At 38.9% G+C, this 16,338-nt stretch overlaps 1 protein-coding gene across 2 annotated transcripts in view; it reads left to right on the top strand.

Annotated features, from left to right (window-relative positions):
* The window catches only part of PDSS2 (decaprenyl diphosphate synthase subunit 2), a 197,916-nt gene that overhangs the window by 45,254 nt on the left and 136,324 nt on the right, over positions 1–16,338 (top strand). Inside the window, exon 2 of one of the 2 annotated variants that reach the window (XM_054722165.1) lies at positions 6,119–7,559. The exons of the other annotated variant lie outside the window; for it this stretch is intronic. Within the exon in view, the coding sequence (XP_054578140.1) occupies positions 6,119–7,244 (1,126 nt within the window). The 3' untranslated portion in view covers positions 7,245–7,559. Of the gene's footprint in view, positions 1–6,118; positions 7,560–16,338 lie in introns of those variants that run through there. 2 annotated transcript variants of the gene reach the window in all.

The raw sequence follows: 16,338 nt of genomic DNA, 5'->3' as shown, positions 1-16,338 counted from the left end.
ATATACACACATACATACACACACATACACACACACATATATATATACATATATGTATGTATGTATGTATACATGTGTGTGTGTATGTGTGTGTGTGTGTGTATAATTATTGATTTCAGAGAGGAAGGGAGAAAGAAACATCAATGCTGAAAGAGAATCATTGATTGGCTGCCTCAAGCCTGCATCCCAGGCATGTGCCCTGACCAGGAATGAAACGAACCATGGCCTCCTGGTTCATAGGTCAATGCTCAACCACTGAGCCACACCAATTGGGCTGTTCCTTTCCATCTTTCTCTCTTAGTGGTCTTCTTGTAGAATACTTTCATATGCCTTATGCCCTGGATTTTTAACAAAGTGCCACCATTAGCAAGCAGTTGTTCAGAGTTTTACACTTGAGCAGGTGTGAAGGCTAGAGCAGAGAGCAAGAAGAAGATGCATGAGGTAGAGATCAGTTCATTACTTTCATGTATTACAAAGACCATACGTTTGCCTACCGCCTCAATTATTTGATTCTTTTATGTTTTCTTTAACATATTTTTATTGATTTCAGAGAGGAAGGGAGAGGGAAATAGAAACATCAGTGATGTTATTTGATTCTTGATCTGATTTTTTAGAAATCTGCAGTATAATAAACCTTCAGAATTTTTGAGATCTTTGGAAAATGTGAAATTTGAGAATAGTTTTATGATGATTTTTTCCTTGAAAAATTAATATACAGAGAACAAAACCACATTGTTTTAATGCTCGTAGGTCATTAGATAGGTTATACATGAACTGAATGGCTTGCCCCTGAACACCAGCCTGGAATTGTACTTGATTGAAATTTGTGCCTTAGCAGAATGGCAGGTTATTATATTTTGGAAGAGTAGGAAACGAAGTGCTAAGGATTTCTTGGTGGGGGATGGTGGAGCTATTTATAATTTGAGAGACCTTAATATAATGAATGATAACCTCTCCTTCATTGGAAACATGTAACTATTCATATTTCTTTGGACTTTTTGGGCAGTTAGTATAAAAAACCAATTAAGTCAAAGCCCAAGCCACACCCTGATATTGAATTTGTGATTTTATTCCTCTACTCAGTACCCTAATGCTTTATACCTCAGAGCCGAAGCTATCTTTAAAAGAATACTATGCCCTGGATGGTTTTGCTCAGTGGTTACAGCATCAGTCCACAAATCGAAGGGTCTGGATTTGATTCCTGGTCAAGGGCATGTACCTAGAGTGCAGGCCTGATCCTGGCCTGGGTTGGGGGTTGTGCAGGAGGCACTTTATCGAATGTGTCTCTCACGTGGATGTTTCTTTCCCTCTCCCTTCCCCCTTCCACTGTCTCTAAAAATCAATGGGGATTAAAATATCCTCAGATGAAGATTAACAACAACAACAAAAATACTGAAGCTCTAGATTTGCTTTGTCTCTAGGTGATACTTAGTATGTATCATTAGCTTGAAAAGGAACTGTAAGGTATGCATTTGTATTATCCAGTGTTTCTCAAGTAGGGATGACTTTGCTCTTAGGGACATTTGGCAATGTTTAAAACATTTTGGTTATAACAGCTGGGGGATGCTACTGGCATCTAGTGTAGAGGTTAGGAATGCTACTAAAGAGCCTGCAATGCACAAACCCTTACAGCAAAGAATTATCCATTTCAGAAATGTCAGTTTTGCTGACGTTGGGAATTATTAAAGTATTTCCATTTAAATTATCATCATATTTTTAAGAATCATGATTCTATCCTTGGCTTGCTCATCAATCTCTCAGATTTTTCACCATTTCATTTCTGCAGTGGCTTTTTATAGATACATGTGAATGTGGATCGTGCTATACCATCTTTATTCTCTATAGTGTGTGTCACAAAAAACTTAATACTTCTGGAATAAGTGAAAATAATACCAATATCAGAATATACATAAGTGAATAAACCAAATGATTTTTTTTAAAAATTAGATGCAAGTAAATGTAGCTGTTTGAAATAACATCAAAACAACAATTAGCACATTGGATTTTCACATCTTTGGATGATATGTAAAACCAGTATAATAGTATTTTGAAAATTTATGTGGTAAAATATTGCTATTATGTTTCCTTAGGCAAATTACTTAGCCTCACTCTACCTTTTGTTCTTATTCTGTAAAAAAAGGGTTTTGAAATAGAATATCCCTGCTGCAGTTCCAACTAACATTCTAAATATTTTAGTAAGATATACAGATGACTTTTCATAAATGTGCAAAATATTTAATTTATTATTCAGTAATTATAGATGAGACAGTAAAAATTATCAGAGGCTAATCATACACTCGTTTTTTAAAATAAGTAGTATAAAATGTGGTGAAATGCACTGGGTTTAGGGCAGGAAGTTGGTGTGTGTGATTTCCTCCCCCACTCTTTAGAAGATGGATGTGCATATTTGTTGCATTGTGTTTAAGTTGAGTAAAAATTTAGTCCTTAGGAAACAAAACTGGTTTGGTCTTGTTAGGTGAAGACAAAAGGCCATTTGTCATTTTTTTTTTTACATCCAAATGAGATTTAATATGAAGGTCTTTATTTTTGGACTTAGGAAATATTGTATATGAACTCCAGTATCCTCCGTGGTCCATAGAAAAACACCTTTGTATTACATTAGACTTTGGAAAGCTAGGCATTGCTTTCACATGCTAATAGATGAAATTTCAATTTGTATTTATTTTTAATCAGTTGCCTAGTACTAAAATAAATTTGGGTACCAGCAGCTCATAATAGTTAATAGCCTGTATAAATGGATCCCAAGACACCTGTTCCTTTATTGTTAATGAAGCCCTATTTTATGTGCAGGAAGACCAGAGTTCCTGTTGAGTCTCTGTCCTAGCACATCTCCCTGTCTCCTGTGTGCTTATTTAAATAACATTAAGAAATGTTTCATCTTGTTTTCTGTCATCTCTAGAATTCTGCCAGACACACTTAGTCTCTTTAATAGGTTGTTTCTTCCCAAATGCATTAGGGTGATTTTTTTTCCTGTTTTTTGTGTGTTTTGAAATTTTTTAGAATTAAACGTCAATTAAGTTATATTATGAGGATTTGATCTAAAATTATGATGAGTTAATAGCACCAGATACACAAATAGTCAAATAAAGTTTCACAGGGAAAGAATAAATGACTTGTGGAAATTTTAGTAGTCTGTGGAAATGTAAGAAAACAAACAAACAAAAATATAGAAATCAATTCTAAGGCCCTTGTGTTCTCATGGTTTATCCTTTGAAATTATTTAATTGTACCCTCTTTTCCCTAATCTCTGTTGCTGACAATTTGGAGAGTTTATAATTATTTATTTCTATTAGCTATTTAATATCAAGCAAAAAGTCCTTGGTCTTCATGTAAATAATTTGAAAGGAGAAAGCCATAAGAACTATTATCACAATCTACCAGATATTTGCATTTTTCTACATGGTATAATTTTGCTATGGATAGATATGTGGCTCGAGATAACATTGTGATCTATGGCATTCATTTCTACTCTCTTTAGGAGACAGTATATTGGCAGGTTTTTAAAAATTGTTTTTACATATGTGCTAAAGAGGATGGATTGTGTCCTTTTTATCCTGCAGCTTTTCCTTCTTTAAATGCCCAACTTTTCACTACTGTTGGTGACAGTTTAAAGGGCATTCTTAAAAACGAGAATATGATATCTGGGAAGTAATAAGTGAGAATTATACTGCTGATCATTTAAGTCAGTTTTTCAGAATACCTGTTAAGTGCATGGAAACCCAGAAAGCATTTATTTTGGTAACCAGTTCAAACACTAAGTACATACGAAAAGGAGTGAAAATAAGTTCACTATCCACAAATCTTCCTGGTAGCGATAATCTTTATAAGAGATGAACATTACTATCTGGAATAGTTCACTAGGAAAGCTATTTCACACCTCAGTCTTTTATTTTGTTGAACTACTCTACAATAATTTTATTAACCAATGTCACCCCAGTAAATTCCATCATTTTTTAAAATTTGAAAATCTCTCTATATAAAACCCTAACATGCAAATAGACCAAACAGCCGGTTGCTGTGATGTGCACTGACCACCAGGGGTACACATGCAGAACATAGTAGGTATTGGTAGCAGGTAGCAGAGCACCAAACATGGTGGGTGTCAGCCCTAGCGGGATGGTGGAGCAGGTGAGCGGGAGCCCCAGACCCAGGCGGGGCGCCACTCGCTGTCATCAGACAAGCCTCTGGTGGTTACTGAAAATTCTTTGTTCCTGGGCACCGTGGTTCCACCCGGCTCTCGCACCTGCTGCCGGCACTGGCCCCGCTCGCACCCGCAGCCGGTGCCGGAGCCGCCGCTCGCACCCGCTGCCAGCACCCAGCGCCAGTCCCGATCACTTGGCGCCGTCAGTGGGTGCGAGCAGCGGCTCCCAGCCCCAATCACCCCTGAGGGCTTCTCCACCTCCCCCTGCTCCTGAGGGGCGATCGGGGCAGCAGCCGCCACTCCACACGCTGACGGCACTGGCCCCGCTCGCACCCGCTGCTGGTGCCAGCCCCAGTTGCTCTGCGCCATCAGTGGGTGTGAGCGGGGCTGCCAGCAGAGAGGGGACCGGGGACCACGATGGGAGGGGCCGCAGGGGCATGTAGGACGGGCTGAGATCCGTCCCTGTGCCCACCGCAGCCTTGCGGCCTACAGTTCCTTTCAAAGTGCACAGATTTGTGCACTGGGCCCCTAGTATAAAAATAAAACAAGGCCTTTTCTTCAGTCTTGTGCCTCTCTGTAATGAAAAGGAAACCTAACACTGAATAGTGTATCCTGAAAAGATGATGGTGATTTGAGGCTTCTTTCTCACCAGGGATAAAGAAAACATGAATCACAGTCTTTTTGGTGGGTTTTTTTTTCTTTTTTTTTTTTTTTTTAACACTGGCTATACATTAGAATTACACCTGAGGAGTATTTTTAAAATACTTGTGCCTGGACCCCAACTCTTGTGTTTCTACCTAAGTTGGCATATGCTAGGATGTGGGTATTGTTGTATTTAAAGTCTTTTGTATGATTCTGTTTTGTCACCAGAGTTGAGAACCGCTCTTAGAAGTTAAGCTAAATTAGAGCCTCTCATTGTTACTTTCCTACACTACAAGTACTGTAGAAGGCATACTGAAACCTTCTGAAAAGGGCTTCTGAGGGATCCCTTGGTATTTTATAGCAGACTCTCCAGCCCCCTATGAGTCAGGAGGCTCTTTCCTAGGTTCTCCCGGTTTAAATAATTCCCAAAAACTGTATTATGGCAAGAGTTTTTGGTAGATTGTGGAGTTCACTGTAGCTCATCCAAGAAACATACTGTAATTTAAAATTTTCCCCCAGTTTTGAGTCAAATATAAATCTAGGACACTCTACCAGTTTAAAAATGTTTTAACTGAAATTTTTTAAATTAAACCATGATATACTTTATATCATCCAAATTCACTTCTTTCATAAATATGCATACCCTTTTTCTATATATCCCAATATGGATTGTTTTGCACAATGAAATATCTCGCTTCCAGTGAACTTACTTTGATATGGGAAGCATAGAAAGGATTTATAAAAGATAAAAATCAGCAAATTTAGGGATAGATGCATGAGAGGGAGAATGTAGGACAGGTAACATTTACCAAATGTGGCTTTATAAATGTAATCAAAATGGCATTTATGTAATTAAAAATAGTAAATACTGTCTCAAGGTTTTTTTTAAGGTAAACATTCCTCATCCAGCTTGGGAAATATGTCAAGGCCTCTACGGTGGGCCTATTAAGAAGGATCACCAATGCCCCTGCAGTCACAGGCTCATAGACAGCGCCTTCTGACTGACTGCCTCCAGATACAGGGTCCTGCCTCAGATGTGTTGATCATACCTGCAGGAATTGGCTGTTCAAGTTTTACTGCCAAACTAATTGCATTTATAGTTTGTTGGCTTAATTTAGTTTTTAGCAAATAGTACCTAGCAAGTTACCACAGTTAAACCAGTGGAATTCAGAGTACCTGCATTTCTGAAAGCCACTATGCACAAGGGATGCAATCTGACTTTTAAACAACAATTTGGCCATTTGCGTATAACCTATTATTTATTGTAAAGAAACTCTTGTGCTTCTTAATTTCTTCTTTGTTCTTTAAGAAAAGGTGGCCATGGGCCCCTCCCTCCCTCTCCATGGCGCAATCCCGGCTCATTCATTCACCGCGGGGCCTGCCAGACACCTGCGCTCTCATGAAGCCGCCCGCCGCCGCCAGCATGTCGGGCCCCACCGGAGAGACCCCGTCCGCCATCCAGATCTGCCGGATCATGCGGCCCGACGACGCCAACGTGGCCGGCAACGTGCACGGAGGGACCATCCTGAAGATGATCGAGGAGGCGGGGGTCATCATCAGCACCCGGCACTGCAACAGCCAGAACGGGGAACGCTGTGTGGCCGTCCTGGCCCGGGTCGAGCGCACCGACTTCCTGTCGCCCATGTGCATCGGCGAGGTGGCGCACGTCAGTGCGGAGATCACCTACACCTCCAAGCACTCGGTGGAGGTGCAGGTCCACGTGATGTCTGAGAACATCCTCACAGGTACCAAAAAGCTGACCAATAAGGCCACCCTGTGGTACGTGCCCCTGTCGCTGAAGAGTGTGTACAAGGTCCTGGAGGTGCCTCCGGTTGTGTACTCCCGGCAGGAGCAGGAGGAGGAGGGCCGCAGGCGCTACGAGGCCCAGAAGCTGGAGCGCATGGAGACCAAGTGGAGGAACGGGGACATCGTCCAGCCCGGCCCTAACCCAGAGCCGAGCACAGTCAGCTACAGCCAGTCCAGCTTGATCCACCTGGTGGGGCCTTCGGACTGCACGCTGCATGGCTTCATGCACGGAGGTGTCACCATGAAGCTCATGGACGAGGTGGCCGGAATCGTGGCCGCGCGGCACTGCAAGACCAACATCGTCACCGCTTCTGTGGACGCCATTAACTTCCACGACAAGATCAGAAAAGGCTGTGTCATCACCATCTCGGGGCGCATGACCTTCACGAGCAATAAGTCCATGGAGATCGAGGTCCTGGTGGACGCCGACCCCGTGGTGGACAACACGCAGCGGTACTACCGGGCCGCCAGTGCCTTCTTCACCTACGTGTCCCTGAGCCAGGACGGCAGGTCGCTGCCGGTGCCCCAGCTCGTGCCCGAGACCGAGGACGAGAAGAAGCGCTTTGAGGAAGGCCAAGGGCGGTACCTGCAGATGAAGGCGAAGCGGCAGGGCCAGGTGGAGCCTCAGCCCTAGACGCCTCTTCCCTCTGCTGGGCTCGGAGCAGCCCCAGCACTCCATCACTTAGAAGTTACCCCCTAGGCCAAAAACCCACTTCCCATTGAGAGCTGGTGTGGTGTGCAGTGTTTGTCTCGCAGTGTTACCTGCCTTCCTGAATATACACCAAAGCTTTATTCATATATCCTGTTGTCCTTGCTCACAGCATTGTCCCAGCCCGACATTCCCTGAGCGCTGGGGAGCATTCCACGCAGTGCAGTGCGGTCTGTCAGGACTCCAGCCTCACTAATAAAGCTGCTGTTCAGCTAGAAAAAAGAAAAAAAAAAGTGGCCATGGGGGAAAAAATATATATATATACACACATACACACAGATATGGTTCCCTTTTGATTATTTTAATCCATTATATTCTCCTTGTCAGAATCATATTTGTGGTGATATGCCCTGCATGGCAAGTGCTGAGAAAACATTTGTACAAAGTCTTGCCAAGGAAGACTGTTGACTCTGTGGAGTATAGTGACTTTGCTGTTCAAGACCTTCATGTGTTTATTAAAAAGAAAAAAAAGAAAAACCACCCAGATACTAGTTAATTATATTTGTCTGTGTAAATTACCAAATTTTGTGGTTAGCATATAAATTTATTAAATAGTTCTAGTGTACTCAATACAGTGTTATAGCAGTTTTATTGATATACTGGCAAAGAAACAAACATGACCACTCTTTACCATCTGTTTATAATGCTATATAAAGAAGACCATGTTGGTTGCCATGGAAACTACATTTCCAAAACCACTGAATGTTTGCTTAAATTCTCCAACCTTTTAAAGTCATAAGCTTTCTTTCCTGAGTAAAAGAATAAAAAATACATTTAAAATTTTCCAAAAGTCATTTTTCTGTAAAATTCATTTATTATATCTAGTTTGATATTTTGCCTCCAGATTTTATGAATTCAGTTGAGGGACTCTTAATTTGAGAATTTTGGCATTTTTAAGAACTGGGGAGGAAACTGTTAACACTATCCTATTGAATGGTGCCACCTTATCTCTTTATAAGTAAAGGTTTTATTTCTTTAGAAACACTTCTTATTGGTATAAGAATGAAAAGGAATCTGAAAAGATAACAAATATAATAATATGGTATCTGGGGAGGAAAGACAGTTTTAACTAGAGGCCCAGTGCACAAAATTTGTGCACAGGTAGGGTCCCTAGCGGCTGCCGGCTGCCAGCCAGGGCCTCCCTTCCCTGGCTACCAGCTGCTGGCCGGGGCCTTTCTTCGTTCCGCGCCACCCCCTGGTGGTCAGTGTATGTCATAGCTTGCGGTCAAACTCCCAGTTGGTTGAACTCCCGAGGGGACACTTTGCATATTAGGCTTTTATATATATAGATTACAGTGTCTAACCATGTTTAGTTATTGCTGTCATATTAGCTAATGTCAGAAAAATTATAGCAAGGTAGTACTTGGCTGTAAATAGAATGGTTCTGACTTTAAAAATTGTGGGTACTAAAAAAATATTTTGTTGTAATAACTATAAAAAATTATTCAGTTGATATTCCTGGGAATCCTGCTTAGGGAAGAAAGAATAAAAATACAGGGTGGGGCAAAAGTAGGTTTATAGTTGTGAGTACGTGAAACAGAGTTTAATCTTGTATTATTAATTACTTTCAATACAGACAACTGTAAACCTACCTTTGTCCCATCCTGTGTATATTTTACTATTGTTCTTACTGTAAATAAAAATCTAGAACTAATTTTCCTTAATCCCAAATGATAGTGTACATCCACATTTTGTTTATACAAACCTGATGTCTACATAGACACTCAAACTTTTTTGCTATATTCTTCAAAAACAATCTTTCTTTCAATGTCTTAAAACTTATTAATATTTTTACACTGGGGCAAGTAAAATAGGATTGCATCTGTTCCAGCTTTCCTAAAGCCAAAATCATTGACTGTAGATAACAGTAGTAATACTGATAATAGTAATAACTATTGCATATTGAGCACATAGTATGTGTCAGGGTAGTGTGTACATAGCTTTCCATGCTAAATGTTTATATTTAGGTTTCATAATAATCCTATGAGGTAAGTGTTATAAGTACACAGTACAGTCTCTAAATTAGGGTTTCTCAACCTTGCTACTACTGACATGTTGGGCTGATAGTTCTTTGTTGTGGGAGACTATCAGATACATATAGTAGGATGTTCAACAGCCACCCTGGCCTCTATCTAAATGCCAATATCATCGTCCCAAGTTGTGACAACTAATATCTCTAGACATTGCCAAAGTTTGCCGGGGGATTACAATCACCCCAAATAGATGAATCCGCAGTTTAATTTTTTCTGGTAGAAATAGTTTGTAGACCATTCCTTGCCATTCCCATGCTATCCCTCTTTCCCATGTCATTTCCAGTACCAGCTATTCTCCAGTTTTGTTCAGTTATCCTATACTAGAGGCCCAGTGCACGAAATTAGGATGACTTTTTGCTGCATTTTCTCATGAAAGTTTGCTTTAATACAAAGTACACTTCTTAGCAACCTTTTAAAATTGTGATACTGTTAAATGGGACTCAGCAAGCCTCAGAAGTGATAAAGTCGACCAGGTTTCTGTGATTCATGGATTTCTTTACCAAAAAATCTTAGGTTACTAGCCCTTTCCTTTAAAATCTCATGAAAATATTTTTCTATCATCTGGAAAAATGATAGAAAAAATTTTCCAAAAGTATGTAGATGGCTCTGTTAATGCTGTTTGATAGGAAATTGATGGATCTCATTATGGTTAACTAAAGGACATTTTGGAAGAAATCAGACATAAAGAATATTAGCTTTTTTTTTGGAAAGAATGAGACTATTAGACCTTTTATACATACTTCAATAATTGTGCATTTTAATTGTAATTTTAAATATTTTTTTATGTAAGCAATAGCTTACACAGTATTTATATCACTCTTTTTTAAATATATTTTATTGATTTTTTTACAGAGAGGAAGGGAGAGGGAGAGAGAGTTAGAAACATCGATGAGAGAGAAACATCAATCAGCTGCCTCCTGCACACCCCCTACTGGGGATGTGCCCGCAACCAAGGTACATGCCCTTGACCGGAATCGAACCTGGGACCCTTGAGTCCACAGGCCGACGCTCTATCCACTGAGCCAAGCCGGTTAGGGCTATATCACTGTTTGAGACCAGATTGAATGGGGACCAGAGCATACAGTAAGGATTGTCAGTGCTTGTATATTATGGAGAACTTTTTAGCTCTTGAGTAGTATGCTCTTGAATCCTAATCATGGCCCTAATTTACGACCCTGTCTCTTACTTATTACTTCTTTTTTACTTAGTTTCCCTATCTGTAAAATTAGGATAAAAAGTGGTACCTTATAATCTTGTATGAGGTTTAAGTGAGTAGAAACATAAAGTGCTAAGAGTAGTGCATATAATAAATATTAGTTATCATTTGGGTTTATTACTTTTACCTTTCTAGGATAAAGTGGTTAAGACTGGGTCTGTAGTCTATTAATGAGCAGTGTTTAGTATCTTGGACTATTGTTTGTTTGTTGTGATAAAGTGACCTTAGTACTGGTGGAAACATTTCACTTTAGAAATATGAGTAAACATTGCACTACATGTCAGCACACTGAAATAAATGTAGATATTAATTTTTTATTTGCATAGAGTTTAAAAACTACTAATAATGGCTATTTTATTTTAGCTTGATATTCCAGTGATTGTTTAAAGGCTCTTCTGCCTTGTACCAACAAGAAACAAAACCTGGCTTGTTTGTTTTACTCCTAAAAATCTATCCACCTTTTTATATTAGAGTCATATCCTTCCTCAACATTATTGGAATCTGGGAACCAAAGAACTTCAATGAAAAAACAGTAATTCAGGTAGCAGTTTTGGAATCCTGACTCGCCTGCTTACCTTTGACCTTGGACAAGAAACTAACCTATCTCTAAGCCTCAGTTTTCTCACCTGTAAAATGGAAATAACTGTAGTACCTACTTCATAGTTATCGAGTGCGTGTGAAATGCATAGCCCATGGTATGTGTTTTAACAGGAGTAGCTTACTCCCTGCCCTCTCACTCTCATTGCCCATTCCCTTGCCCCCAAAATGTCAGTCAAAAGGACAGGTAGATAGATGTCCAACAGTTCCATTGCTTTATTTGATGAGAGGGGAGAATCTATGACTTATATCATTACTTTTTTCTTATTTCTAGTGAAATGAAGGATACCATTTGCAGCCCAGGATCCACAATGTTTTGGGAAGGAAAACTGTGTGTGTGTGGGGGGGGGGGGGGGGGCAGGGATGGCATCCTAATGAAGCAAAGCCTAATGATAACCACAACATTTTTTAAAATACTTTTTTATTGATTTCAAAGAGGAACGGAGAGGGAGAGAGAGATAGAAACATCCATGATGAGAGAGAATGATCAATTGGCTGCCTCCTGCACGTTCTCTACTGGGGATCGAGCCCGCATATAGGTCGATGCTTAACCACTGAGCCGTGCCATCCAGACAACCACAACATTTTTGACATTTCCCAGCACTTTATAGCTATAGTGCCTTCCTTGACTCTCTTTTACCTTTTAAAAATGAATTATTTTAGCATGAATTAGGACAAAATACAGCTATTAGCATGGGAACAAAGTCTCCAAACATAAATGTTCTGTCTTATTTTACTATATTCCTAGAAATAAAAATAGAGAATGTATATAAATTATTTCTTTTAACTAAGTAGCCCTTTAATCAGCTGTTTACATGGAGAAATTCACATTCTGTCCAATTTCAAGGAAAGGGCCCAAGGTTTTCAGTAAAGAATGATGAAAAATGTGATCTCCTCCTTCCATAAAAGTTATAATTTTGTGGACTAGAGGATCGGCTGTCACAGACCACCGTAAGGGCACAGGGCCATATGCCACAAGCTGGGCCTTAGGAGATCCTCATTTCACTGTACGACTCCTTGGCTGTCCTGTAGACGCTGGCTACTCCTGCAGTCTGAAGGTTTTTGTTGTTGATTTTTAGTTGTGGTTTTTAACCTGGACACTTTCACTGCACTGCAGACTTTTCTCAGCCTCCGTGTGAATGGGCTATTCAGGACTTCCCAAGGCCCTGTGTTTAATGGACCACAAATCCTCCGGCTCTTTGCTGCCTGTGAGGCTGTTGAACTTGCCCATTAGGAGAAGGCTGCACCCAACTGCTTGTCCAGCTCTCAATATACTAGACCTATAATCAAGAGAAGTTTCAAGGTGCTTAGGAGAAATGAACTTTAAAATCTTTCACACTTGTTATCTGAAAGGTACTTTGTAAGCCCCAATTCTAAGCCATCATTCCTTTCTACGCTCTGTGTTTCAGTGCTGATGTGATCATTCTCTCTGTAGGTTGTCTCTGTAGGTTGGGTGAATACAGGCTTCGGAGGCAGACATCCGAATTAAACCCCAGGTCTCTCATTTATTGGCTATATAATTTTGGGCAGGTTACCTGGTTAATTCATTCAACAAATATTTATTTAATACCTATATGTGCCAGGCACTATTCTAAGCACTGGAGATAACAACTGTGGACAAGTAAATATGGGATAACATGCGTACATTCTAGTCCAGGAAGAGAAATATAATAACCGAAATAAATGAATGGAAATATGTACTACCACTCAGAATGATTGTCAGGATAGATGAGCTGGCACCGTGAAAGCTTGGGGGTATACTAGGGTGGATGAGACAGTTTGCCTCCAGGTGGCTTGCTGGCAATTGGTAAATGAGGGATTTTTTTCCCAGACCCTTTTGACCTGTTAGAGTGGAGAAGTGTTATTGTTTTCTGAGGATTAAATTGACTAGAATAACCTGTATGTAATTTATTGCAAGTGTCTCTCTCTTCATTCAGTTGATGCCATTCTATTAATACTAGATAAATGAAACTTCAAAAAAATCAAATGTTTTTCTGTGCACACATAATTTGAGAGATGCCACTATTATAGAAATATTTTCCCTTTACTACTTCTGTTGGTGGCTACTTTAAATAACTATAAGGTCTTAATGTTGTATGGGAGGCAATATTTGTGATTATAAAAGCAAGTAGGTTTGAACTTAGGCAGCCAATCATGGGGTCTTTTCTCTGGTGGAAATGTTTTCTGTGGAAGATGAACATAAGTAGTTTGTGTCCTGCCACCTGTCACTTCTAATTCTCCTATGCTTTGGTCTCCTGTACCTTGATTTCAGTGTTGATTTTGGAAAAATAAATGAGATTTCCCTAAAAATTTTACACTTGATTTCATCATGTTGCAATAATATAGCTTCAGGGTTTAATTGTTTTTCCATTCATTTTTCAAAAACTCATTTCTCCTTAAATTCATGATGTATTTAACTTTGCTTCTCCCCAAACCCCACTCCAATTTGACCTTGAAGTACTATTGTTTCTCTACAAAGTGTTTCCAATTTGCTTGTTTTTACTGGCTTCTCCCATCTGCTATTATATCTTTTACATTTATTTGGCTTTAGCCTCTTGTTAATGTGTTATGTAAAAGCCAGATTTTCCTCTCCAACTTTTTCTAATGCAAATACTCTAATTTTTGCATAATCGAACCACCTTCATTAGATAACAGGGCTGATGCATGAAGAACTAAATAAATACTTATTACTTACATTGAGACATTCTTTTTGATAAAAACATGCTTTATGCTAGATGAATGAAACCATAGAAAATTATAGCAGATTAATCTGAGAGCCGTTCTCTTGTGTCTTAGTGGCTGTCTACTGAAATCAGAACTGCCAGTTGAGAAAAGCACTGAGCATTAAGGGAGCACTCGTTCACTTTTGGATGATTTATTCCTGCGCAGACAGACTGTGGTAGTGGGAGGTGTAGTTTACAGTTCTTTAGCTCTTAGCCAGTGTCCCTTCTTGAGTGGTGGTGTGAGCCTCGTGTGTCTGTGCAGTATAATGATGCCTGTATTCCAGCACTCCATTTTTCTGCTCCTTTGCTTCAACACTAAATTAATTTTTTTAATGTGAACAAAAGGGGTCTGTATGTAAAAATTATTATATGAGATCATTTTAACAGACTTTTCAGTGTGACCAAAATATTATTTTTCAAATGGCCCTATTTTACTACGTTAATATTTTAAAATAAATCTTCAGATACCATTTGAGCAGGGAAATCTTTGTGGATTTTTTTGTTTTTGTTTTTCTGATGGTATGTTTAATTCTAAGGTGGCCAACCTACATCTTGCTACAAATTTGCTCAATTATGGCATTACTTTATATTTTTTTAAAATTTCAATCATATTTCACTAAACTACTGGTGTTTGGTAGCCTTTTCTGAAAAGCTCCTGCTCAACAATTGATTTCCCCCTGCTCAACAATCCCTCTGCCCTACCCCCATTCTACTTTCTCTTCTGTTACTTCCTTTTTCCCCAGCGCCTGCTGTCTTCGGCCACATGCCCATCAAACCTAATTGCAGCTTTGGGAGGGCTTTGGTGAGACAGCTCCTTGGCCCAGCTGTCCCTCAGGGATTTAATTCGGGTGGGCTGTACATGTGGCCCTCAAGCCATGTCAGTGCTGCCACAGCTCCCTGATTCTAGAGGCTGGTCACCTCAGGCCCTAAAGTTGTTTCAAGTCTAGGGCAGTTTAGTCTCAGGATAGATATGGCAGGAATAATACAATTTGGGTTATTTTGTCAATGGAAATTAACCTACAGTTCTTCTGCTAATTTTATATAAAAATCTGTGACATGCTGACTATTTTTAGTCTCCCTAAAATTACAGTGCTTTAAAAAACAACTTCCCTGAATGTTAATTTTTTTCTATTACAACTGAGTAATATCACTGTTTTTGATACCATTTTAATTTTCTATCAAACTAGAAGTTTATAAACTTTGACCTTGTGTCTAAATCTTAGAGAATTAAAGGTAAAATATAAGAACTCAAGAAGCACTCAACATAGTATTCTGGGGTTGAATTTTTTCTTTAATAGAAACTCAAGTATAATGTAGTTAAGTCATTTGCCTTCTTAAAATTCTGTTATTTTTAAAATATGATATTTTTTTCTCCAGACTTACAAAGAAATCTGTGCTTTTATACAATTTATAAAATAAATCACTCTTAATATAAAGACCCATTGAGTAACACTTGTTACACGTGAGAGTATTTTCTTCATATCTTGTTTCTTTTCATTTTTTAAACAAAATATTTTAAACACATGGAGAAATACAAAGACATCTTATATGTTGAACACCTATATAATGATATCAGATTTAAAATGTTAATTTTTTGCCATATTTTTTCTAGTTTTTGTTCTTGGCCTTGTTTATATTCATATATGTATGCATATATCAAAACATAATTGAGATCATATTATATATACAGTTTATAGTCTTTTGTCTTGTTTCAGTTAACATTTTAAATATTTTCTCATGTTATTAAAGAACTTGAATGCTTTGTTGCAATACTAAATTTGTCCTAGTGTATGGACAGATTTCCTGTTTTTAAGTAGTGATAATTCTATTCCTACATAATTAATTTGACTTAATTTATCACATGACTTTAGAATACCATTTTTCAAAAACCAGCAGGTTGCAGTCAGTGTTTTAAAAAAGATCAGAATATTCCTGTTGTTCTTTGGCAAAAATTTCACACTATAATCAATTCTTTGGTTCCAGTTATCTGAATTTAAATGTTAAAAACTTTTTAACTGGAGATTATAGTCACATGCGTTATTAGAATCTTATCAATCAGCCCACTTCATGTATGTTAGACTTGACATCCATTTTTTATGCTTACATTTTCTGGATTGACTTATTGGAATTGGGTATATAAAAGTGGGGTAATAAAATAGTAAAACAAAACTCCATACCTCTACAAGTGTTAGCAATGAAGGGAGTTCTTCCCCTCATGGGGCTCTGGCCAGTGCTGATTCTTTCCCATTCACTTCACTTAGAGGTGCTTTGAGCTGACTCAAAGGCGATGGTCCCTTGAAGGCGGTAAATTGTCTCCTTAATATTTTATTAGAATTTACCAAAAGATGGTGGTTTGGATCACCAGCACAAATTAGAACTCTTGAGCATAAATCTCAAAAGTGTTCTCTCATGCCCCATTTCTGCCATCCTACCTCAACTCCATCTAGAAC

The sequence above is a fragment of the Eptesicus fuscus genome, chromosome 10, assembly GCF_027574615.1.
Source record: "Eptesicus fuscus isolate TK198812 chromosome 10, DD_ASM_mEF_20220401, whole genome shotgun sequence".
In the NCBI taxonomy this organism is placed as follows: Eukaryota; Metazoa; Chordata; class Mammalia; order Chiroptera; family Vespertilionidae; genus Eptesicus; species Eptesicus fuscus.
Note: the sequence above shows the minus strand (reverse complement) of the source record. Positions and strands in the feature narration are given on the sequence as shown.